The sequence below is a fragment of the Sminthopsis crassicaudata genome, chromosome 2, assembly GCF_048593235.1.
Source record: "Sminthopsis crassicaudata isolate SCR6 chromosome 2, ASM4859323v1, whole genome shotgun sequence".
Taxonomy (NCBI): Eukaryota; Metazoa; Chordata; class Mammalia; order Dasyuromorphia; family Dasyuridae; genus Sminthopsis; species Sminthopsis crassicaudata.
In genome coordinates, this window is record NC_133618.1 from 649,543,223 (window position 1) to 649,553,952 (window position 10,730).

General features: G+C 36.5%; 1 protein-coding gene across 2 annotated transcripts in view; it reads left to right on the forward strand.

Moving 5' to 3' along the window:
- The window catches only part of ZCCHC24 (zinc finger CCHC-type containing 24), a 124,666-nt gene extending 114,153 nt beyond the window's left edge, over positions 1–10,513 (forward strand). For both annotated transcript variants that reach the window (XM_074296714.1, XM_074296715.1), the window contains one exon: positions 10,199–10,513. In XM_074296714.1, the coding sequence (XP_074152815.1) occupies positions 10,199–10,312 (114 nt within the window). In that variant the 3' untranslated portion in view covers positions 10,313–10,513. The remainder of the gene's footprint in view (positions 1–10,198) is intronic.
- The last annotated feature ends 217 nt before the right edge of the window (positions 10,514–10,730 follow it).

Below are 10,730 nucleotides of genomic sequence, written 5' to 3' on the forward strand. Positions count from 1 at the left end.
TAAGGATTAAAGATGTTCAAATGACTTTTCCCAGAGTCACACAGGTAGGAAAATTGCAGAACCAATATTTCAACTTGGACTACAAATGAGGAATTTTTTTTACACCAGGTGGAGAATGGGGATAGACATAAGGAGAAGTCTGGCAGACTATCCATCCTCTTTGGAGGTGGGCCATGAACAAGATTACTTCACAAGGACATTTTTGCCTGTTCCTCTTCTTACTCCAGCTTCCTGTAAACAGAGAACAAGTTATCCTTTGATAGTTCAATATCCTATTTGCCAGTAGGCAAATACTAATACAAATCAAAACCCAACCATCTCTTTTTACACTGAGATTCTTGTCCATGTTTCTCTCAAAATTCTCCATCAACTTACCTGTTTCTCATTCTTTTAATTTTTATCAGTATTGGTAATCTCTCTTCAAATTCCTACTCTGTTGCCACTCAGCTGGAACAGAGGTGACATGGAGTTCTCAGAGGCTATTGCAAGGTGAAAAAGGTTCTAGTATAGTCCTAAAAGCAGTCCATATCTACTCTCCAACTTTATCTCAGCCTGGCTAAGTATGGAGTGGCTCATTACAGGTGGGATGACTACTTTACAATTATCTGGCCTTGGCTACTGGAATGTGGCCAAAGTCCTGTAGCATGTGGTTTTAGTAAAGTCTTTTTTTTTTTTTAAAGACTTAAATGTCCTCAGGATTTAATTGGTTTAAGGGGCTAAGATTTGACAAAGTTTCCTTGTCATTTGAATTTTTAAAAAGCCACAAGCAATATAAGTAAAATGGCATGACCTTCATTGAGAACGTGTTGCTCTATCCTCTATGAACATCCTTTCTCTTCTCTGATTGTACTTCCTCTGCTATGGTTAAGTAAACCTCCACTTAATATCTGTTATGTGGACTGCTGAATGTTCTGTATGGTTCCAGTCTCAAAGCTTGAGGGATCAGCCCAACCTGGTCAGCTAGGACTATCTATCCATGAAACCAGAGCTACTCTCTGGCTGCTCCATTACTATCTTTGCATTCATTAGCTGTATATGCTGTACCCCATTCATACCCATCGTGTATCTTTCCATTGTCATTTAGGTATCCTGCAATTTGGATTTCTTTTGAGATCAAAATCCATAATTTTTGTGGTAGGGGAAACTTTGAGATCTTTGAATCAGGATGTTATTATCCATATGTAAAGGCAGCCCAATGAAGAAAATGAATTTTTTTTTTTTTTTTTTTGGCTAAGGCAATTAGATTTAAGTAACTTGCCCATGATCACACAGCTAGGAAGTGTTAAGTGCCTGAGATCAGATTTGTACTTAGGTCCCCCTAACTTCAGGACTGGTGTTCTATCCACTGCACCACCTACCTGCCCCTGAAAATGATTACTTATATTCAATTAGATGATTAGTCATTAACTATCAGAAAGATCTGTTTAAGATATACTTACTAATGGACTAATCAAAAGTTACCCATCCAGGTACATGTCATAATCTAGGAAATATGAATTCTATATCCACTTCATTTTCTCTATGTGAATTGCAAATAATATTAGTCAGTATCCTTGAGGAAGCCATGTAATATTTTGCTGTTCAGAATAATTTCCAAATAGGATCAATTGTAGAAATTGTTCTCCAGGGAATTCTTATTCTATTTGGTCTCTACTCAGGACATTTCCCATGATGTTGATGAACACCTTCAGTGAGCATATGTCTCCATATTTTATACCTTTCTTCATGTTGCTTCTCAGAGGACTTTTGATGAGTTATTTCTGTGATCACCTATTGTATTCTGTCTTGTATGATCTTTACATATTCAAGTAAGTGAGATCCCTCACCTTCACTTTCAGAGAGCTAATTTTTTTTTTAAATCAACAACTAATAAATCTAATAGGGACTTAGAGCTTCCACATATCTCCATGAACTGTGTGACTATGAAAATGTAGTCTGCTATGATTTATTAACTGCAAAATCATTCCTATTCTCTGCTTATGTTTCTATCAAGCATTTTATTTATAGATAGATATAGATATAGATATATAGATTATTTAAAATTTTTTAGAAGATGGAAAAATAAGCATACAAGATTAGAAGGTACTAATCTTCTTATCAATCACCTTTAAAACAAATCAAAACAAAACTTTTTTTTAGTAATATCAACATCATCCTTCTATGATCTTTTCAATTCTTTTGAAAAGCTTTTCATTGATAAATCTTGGAAATTGGTTTGTGAGTCCCTTTACAATTGTGTCCTACCAATTCCAATAGACTTGGGATAGAATATGCCATCCACACCCAGAGAAAGAACTATGGAGACTGAATGTGGATCACAAAATTTCCATCTTTTTTGGTTTGTTTTTTTTATTAGCTTTTTCATTCTCCTGTTTTTTCCCCTCTTTTGGTCTGATTTTTTTTTTCTTAAACAACATGACAAGTGCAGAACTATGTTTAAAAGGATTGCACATGCTTAATCTATATTTGCTTGCTGTCTTGGAGAAGGGAAAGTTAAAGAAGGGAGAAAAATTTGGAATTCAAAATCTTACAAAAATGAATATTAAAAACTATCTTTATACATTTTTGGAAAAATAAAATCCTATTGAGGAAAAAAAATTAAAGTTGTATCATACCCAGAATGGATTTTTTTCTATATGTATTAGTTTTTTTCTGGCTTTTTCATCTTAAATGTCTTTTTCACTTTTTCACATCAGATACTGAAGAAGTAAAATCCAGATGTGGCAGTTCCTCTATTATGAATTATTAGAATGAGTCATCACAGAAACTCTTAACAAATCTCTTTCATTTTTCATCTATTTGTTGACTTCATTCTAGTTTTATCTATAAATATTATAAGGGCAACATGATTTAGCTGAGTCTTGTGGTAAGGCCCTTTTTGGAGTATTATGAATTCTCCTACCTCCCACAGCTTTTCACTTCTTTTTGAAACAATGATGCTTATAATGTTCTGTCATTCTCCTATGTAATGTTTTGCAGATTAATTTGTACTTTGTTTTCTATGTGTTTCTTCATGGAGAGGAGACCAAATATTTTTCTGACAAAGGTGGCTCCTGGGTTCTCATGACCTCCTCATTGTTGGTAGCTATTTTATACAAGTTACAATTCTTTAAGTAGGGGTGATAATAAGCCTTTGATAAATTTCTCATTTTTCAGAGGCAGAAAAATGTTTAAATATTATGCTCATCTTCAAGTTGAAATCACTGAAGACTATGTTAAGTTCTTCATAGTATTGCTATACTTTTGCATCATCAACAACAAACATTGACACATAAGCTGCAATTATTTTCATAGTAGTCTGTTTGCTTAAAATTATTATGGGCACCATAAGCAAAATGACCACGTAGCCTTCAAATTATATTTCTTTCAGGAGCAAACCAAAGTTAACTCAATCAACTCCTTTATTTCATTCTTGGGGAAAAGCCATTCATCCATTTAACTACAACTTCTTTTTTTTCTTTTTAAAAATTTATTTTAAAACATTCTCTTCTTTTAAATTTTTGAGTTCCAGATTCTATTTTTCTCTCCCATCTCTCCCTCACCTCCTGGGTAAGTAAACAATGTGATATCAACTATACATGTGAAATCATGTAAAACATATTTCCATATAAGCCATATTTTTAAAAGGCCAAAAATGAAGAAAGCAAGAAAATTATATTTTGATTTGCACTCATAGTTCATCAGTTTGCTCTCTGAACACAGCAAATCTTTTTTCACCATGAATCCTTTGGAATTGTCTTTTTTTCCAGTCTTTTTAAAAATTTTATAATTATAACTTTTTTTTTTTTTTACAGTACATATGCATGGATAATTTTTTACAACATTATCCCTTGCACTCACTTCTGTTCCGAATTTTGCCCTCCTTCTCTCCACCCCCTCCCCTAGATGGCAGACAGTCCCATACATGTTAAATATGCTATAGCATATATATCTTAGATACAATATATGTGTGCAGAACCGAATTTCTTGTTGCACAGGAAGAATTGGATTCAGAAGGTAAAAAATAACCTGGGAAGAAAAACAAAAATGCAAACAGTTTATACTCATTTCCCAGTGTTCCTTTTCTGGATATAGCTGATTCTATCCATCATTGATCAGTTGTAACTGAATTAGATCTTCTCTTTGTTGAAGATATTCACTTTGGAATTGTCTTAGTTCACATTATTGATCAGAGTAGCCAAGTCATTAGTTGATCATCAGTACAACATTTTTTGTTACTGGGCACAGTGAGCTTCCATTTCTTTTCACTTAACTTTGATTTAGTTCATCTAGATCTTGCCATGTTTGGATTTGTTTTTGTTTTGTTTTTTTCCCTGAAACTACCCCTCTTTATTATTTCTAACAGCACAATTGTTCTCTATTATAATCATATGCCACAACTTGTTCAGCTATTCCCTAATTGATGAGAATTCCTTCAATTTCCAATTCTTTGTCACCACAAAGAAAACTGTTATAAATAGTTTTGTCCATATAAGTACTTTTCATTTTTCTTTGCTCTTTTAGGGCTTCAAAACTACTAGTGGTATTTCTGGATCAAAGGGTATGCACAGTTTTATAGGTCTTTGGGCATAGTTGCTGATTGTTTTCCAGAATGGTTGGACCATTTCACTGAGACTACACCAACAATTCATTAATGTACCTATTTTTCCCCATTACCCCTAGCATTTCTCACTTCTGATAGATGTGAGGTAACACTTCAGAATTGTTTTAATTTACTTTTCTCTGATCAATAGTGATTAAGAGCATTTTATATGAATATAATTAGCTTTGATTTCTTTTTCTGAAAGCTGCCCGGTCATATCTTTGACCATTTATTAATCAGGAAATGGCTTGTTTTAATAAATTTGAATCCATTTCCTATTTATTTAGAAATGGTACCTTTATCAAAGAAATTTGCTATAATTTTTTATATATATTGCTTCATTATCTATGGTACCTTTTAGCAAAATGTAGTTTCCCTGATTATCTCATGCAATTAGATCCATTTTTTAGTTTATATCTGAGATCGTGATTGCCACCCTACCCTCTTTACTTAAGCTGAAACTGGAGCTATTAGCTCCAACCCTTCATTTCAGCTCTGTATTTCTTTCTGTCCCTAGTGTATCTTTTGCCTACAACATATTGTTGAATTCTAGTTTCCAAACCATTATGCTATCTACTTCCCCTCTAAGTTACCTCATCCCATTTATATTCAGTTATAATCACTAACTGTGCATTTCCTTCAATCCCATTTTTTCTTATTTCTCTTTTTCTTTCTTTTTTTTTTTTAATCCTGTCTGTCCTCAAAACTCTATCTTGCTTCCAACCACTGCCTCCCCAATCCACCCTCCTCTTTTTTGTCTGCTCCCACCAAATATCTTATTTCCTTTCTCTCTAATCTCCCTATTAGGTAGGATAGATTTCTATACCCAACTGATGTTATATGTATATGTGTGTGTTGTGTGTGTTCTTTTCTCTTTCTAACAGTTCATAGATGTGAGATTCACGTGTTGCCTATCACCCCCATTTTCCCACCCATTATAAACCTCTTCATTGTGCACCTCTTTTACATGAGAAAATTTGCACCATTTTACCTCTCCCTTCCCCCTTCTCCCAATGCATGTCTTTCTCACCCCTTCATTTTTTTTTTTTGGTGGGGAGAGGAGATTATCCCAACATAATCAACTTGCACCCGTGCTCTCTGTCTACGAAGCTCCTTACAACTGCCCTAAGAATGATAAAATTCTTGAGAATTACAATGAATATCTTCCAACATAGGAATGTAAACAGTTTAATTCCATTGAGTTCCTTATGATTACTCTTTCATGTTTACCTTTTTTATGCTTCTTTTGAGTTTTCTTTTTGAATGTCAATTTTTTTTTCTTGTACCACTGTTATTTCATTTCATTTCATTTCTTTCTTTCTTTTTTTTTTTTTTTTTTTTTTTTTTTTTTTTTGGAGGCAATAGGGCTTTGCCCAGGGTCACACAACTGGTAGGTGGCCAGATTTGAAATCAAGACCTTCTGACTCCAGGGCCAGTTTTCTATCCATTGTATTACCTAGCTTCTCCCATTTCTTTTCCCAAATTTTTTTCCTACCATTCTTTTCTCCATCTTTAACTCATTCAGGAATTCTTAATAGCCTTGGGTCCAATTAGCATTTTTCTTTGAGGCTTTATTTGTACCTGTTTTCACATTGTATTCCCTATGTTTATGTCTTGTTCATCTCTGTCTCCATAGTGGCTTTTTATGGTTAAGTTCTTCTTTGTTGTTTGCTCATTTTCACAGCCTGTTTCTTGACTTTAAACTTTATATTAAGGTTTGGCTCCCCACTGCTAAATGAGCAGAAGCAAGACCAAGACCCAGAGTTCTTTCTGGCAGCTTGTATTTTAGGAAAATTAATCTAATTGTTGTACAGGATGGATTAGATAATGATACTGTCATAATTTTCTCAGAGCTCAGAAGGCAAGGAAAGGAAAATGCAGAAGGTAAAAGAACAAAGAGAAGGAAGCTTGAGGAGAGGGGGATAAAATCTAAGAATCTGGAAGAGAAAAGGGGAGACAGAGAGGACCCATGGAAACAGCAGTTGATGGATCAGGAGCTAAGGACCTGAGTTCAAATTCATGACCCAGCACTTACTAGTTTAGCTACATATCTTGGTTTCTCGTTCAGTGAGATGGGGTGATATTATTCATACATATTCTACCTCACAGAAGAGTGAAAAAAGTGAAGTGCTTTGTCAATTTTGTCACTATAGAAATGTTGATTGTTATTAAATATGAGTGCCCACTTTTCTAAAGCTGTGACATTCTTTCTAGCAAGGTCAGTGAAGATTTCTGGGAACTCCTGCTAGGCCTGTAAGGAATTAAGAACAAGGAGGCTTTGAACAGGGCATGGGCAAAGCTCTAATTCCAGGTTCTAGTTTCTATATTGGTTTGGTACCTGTGGACCTAAGAAATAAGTTTGGGGTTTTTGGTCCATTTTGTTTGTCCTTTTTAGAGCTAGATGCAGGCAGAATCCCTTGATTCAACCTTAGAGTCAGGAATACAGTTGTTGCAGTCAGCCCGTCAGGGAAGCCCTGAGAAGTCCAATGGCTGGGATAAAAGCCCAGGGAGCTTTGGATTTAGAACTTGGTAGAACCTTGGTATTGTATAGCAAAGCTTCCTCAACTGTCGTTTGTAACTCCATTTAGGATTGCATAACTCAATGGGGGGAGGTCACAAAAAAATTGGCAACATTAAAAGGTTTCTGAATGCTCTGCATCCTGCATTATCAAATATCTCACCAAAATTTAAATCTTTATGTAAAAATAACCAAGTATATCCATCTCATTAGGTATGCAAATTTGCTTTTGTCATTAATAATAAAAGGCAAAATTGAGGGAACTCAATTGGTGGGATTCAGGTAGTAGGAGTCAGGGTCATCATTGTCATATGTGGGACTGTGTCTAGGATAAAATTGGACTTTCACATTTGTGGGAACCCTGAGAGAAATTCTCGGCCTGGGATTTTTTTATTTTAGATAGCCTAGACTTCACATATCCCAGAGAAATTGGCAAAGAAACAAAGAAACAAACAACAAATGATCTGGGCATGCTCAAAGTCCTGGTGCACATTGCTTTGAATATACTTTGCGTTTGCTAACTGTTTACATGTATTCCTCTCAGACAATATAAGCTCCTTGAGGGTAAGGGCTGTTGTTTTTGTCAGCACAAAATAGGTATTTAATAAATGTTTATTAAATTGAATTTAAATTACCTTTAACCTTTGAAAATTTGTTCTCAAAATGCTTAAAGATTAGAATATCCAAATACATATCATGTTCAGAATTTAAAAAAAAAAAAAAAAAAAAGAACAAGGAGAGTACAGTTACTACTCCTTCCAAGTCACAATTTTGTCCATCTCACTTTTGGTGTACAGTGGGTTGACATAATAAATTAAATGGGAATTTTGGGGGAATTTTGCAGAAGCCACAGATAATACTTGAAGGCTAGCAGACAACACAGAAAAAGCTTAGAAATTCAGAAATGTATATGTATATTTTATAGTGTTGTATAATGTGAACATATTTTACCTTTTAAGGCCATAATAATTCAGGTAATTCAGATTTCTTTGGTATGAAGGAAGGGCTAATTTTTTTTTACAGATTTTTTAAATCATGAGGCTAACATGTCCTTAACCCCACAATGTGGAAGAGATAACTGTAGTTGTCCTTGAGGTGGGTGAACTGTCTCTTCTCATAATAATAATAGTCAAGTCACTTAACCCTGATTGCCTCCCCACAAATAAATGATAATATTAATAATAACTATCATTTATAATTGCATTTTGTGAAGCACTTTTCTTATATTGTCCCAGGAGACTCTCATAACAATAATAAATGCTATTATCTTATTCTACAGGCCAGGAAATTGAGGCAAAGATTTAGTCTCATAGTGTCTGAGAAAGGATTTGAACACATCTTCTTGAATTCAAGTCTCAGGGCTATACCCTGTGATGCCCTCCAAATGCTGTTCTCCTCCCAACACACACACACACACACACACACACACACACACACACACACACACACCTTACCAGTCTTATTTCTATTGGCTTTCTCCTTGATCCGACTTCAGAACTTGCCTTTGTCACTCCCTAGGCAACACAGAGCCCGTCTGGGTCTGTTTCCTCATCTTTAGAATAAGGAGTTAGACTAGATGTCCTCTAAATCCTGTACAATTTAAAATCTGATTCTGTGGTTAGAGCACCAGTCCTGAAATCAGGAAGACTTGAGTTCAAATCTGGCCTCAGACACTTAACACTTCCTGGCTGTGTGACCCTGGGCAAGTCACTTAATCCCAATTGCCTCAGTAAAAAATAGATAAATCTGTGATTCTGTGACTTCCTTTCCTGTCCCCCCATACCTATCAGTCTTCCCAAATTTCCTCCTTAGGTCAATAACTCCAACACCCTGACAGTCACACAGGCCCTAAACTTTACTCTCAGCCTTCATATCCAATTAGTTTTCAACCAACAAGCAATTATTAAGTCCTTTCTCCCTGCCAGACACTGTTCTAGGCCCTGGAGATAAAGACAAAAATGAACCTGCCTCTGACCTCAAGAAAGATGCGTCTGAGTGTATATTAAGTAAACACCCTGGTGTTTCAGGAAGGCGAGCACTGGCCATCTCTCACCTCTGTCTGTCTCCTCCCTTTAGCTCATCCATCACCCCAGCATGGGACCTCATTGCCTGGACTATTTATTACCTGCCTTTCTAACCAATGTTTCTGCTCCCAGTCTCTGTGAGCAATTTATCTGGACCAATATAGAATTGTTGTCATTATTATGAACTTGAAAAATTGTGTCCCTCTTATAAATCTATGTGGAGTTAACCTTTCTACTCAGACCATGTCCCCACTCTACTTTCTTGCCTCTGATTATTAATAAACATTAGGATAATGTCCCTCCACTCCTGGGTACTTTCTGAATGTAGGGGACCCTGCTCAAGTATTTATTAAGCGCCTGATATGTGGCAGATACTTCACAAATAGTATCTCTTTTGGTCTTCACAACAACAACCTTGGAAGGTATTATCCCCATTTTACATATGAGAAGACTTATCAAGGGTCAAGTGACTAGTAGTTTTTGAGATTGGGTTTGAACTTAGGTATCAAGTCCAGCCTTCCATCTACTACACCCCCAAAACAAGTGATCCTACAATGACCTCACTATGGCATAATTCTAAGAAGACACATTCTTCCCCTGCCCTAGAGAGCTGTTGCAAATACAGGCTGTAATAACTGTGGTTTCCTACAGAATGGAGTTAAATATGTTGTGTTTCATTTTGCAGGAGAAACAAAATAATTAGAGTATGTTGGGTGGTAAGGGGAGGGTGGTCTGGTAGGAAATCTTTGCCTGAGTGAAACAGAGCTGATCTAACTGGTGTTCTCTCTCTCTCTCTCTCTCTCTCTCTCTCTCTCTCTCTCTCTCTCTCTCTCTCTCTCTCTCTCTCTCCTCTCCTCTCCTCTCCTCTCCTCTCCTCTCCTCTCCTCTCCTCTCCTCTCCTCTCCTCTTTCTTTCTCTCTTCTTTCTTCTCCTCTTTTTCTTCTTCCTTTTTTCTACCTTCTTCTTTCTTCTTCCTTCTTTCTCCTCCTCCTTCTTCATCTCTTCCTCTTCCTCCTCCTTCTCCTTCTTCTTCCCTCTCTTCTCTCTTATTCTCTTCTTCCTTTCTTTCTACAGAGACCTTTGGAAAAACCAGATGGCCTGGATGTCTCCGATCAAAGCAAAGAGCATCCTCAGCACCTGTGCGAGAAGTGCAAAGTCTTGGGCTACTACTGCCGGCGAGTGCAATAAAACCTCCCAGTGATGGCGGGCCTTCCCACTGCCCCTCAGCCCTCAGAGCTTCTGATGGCAGAGCACCCTGGGGCTCCTTGTCCCCTACCCAATCTTCGAGAATCCTGACCTAAATGCCACCTTTGGGAAGAAAGGAAAAGATATCACCAGTTATCACCTATCTATAAAGGAATAACATGCCTTACAGTTAACAGAATGTAACACTTGTGTGTGTGTGTGTATGTGTGTGTGTGTGTGTGTGTGTCTGATTTTTTCCCTCCTGTGTGTTTCTGAGTGCACCTATACACATGCAAAATGTATTTATAGGAATCTGGGTTTTTGTCTAGTGTTTTATGACACAAAGTGTTACTGAAAATGTTCGTGATGGGACTGCCACCAGGCTAGGTGAGAGAGAGAAGGTGTGGGGGCTGTCCCATTG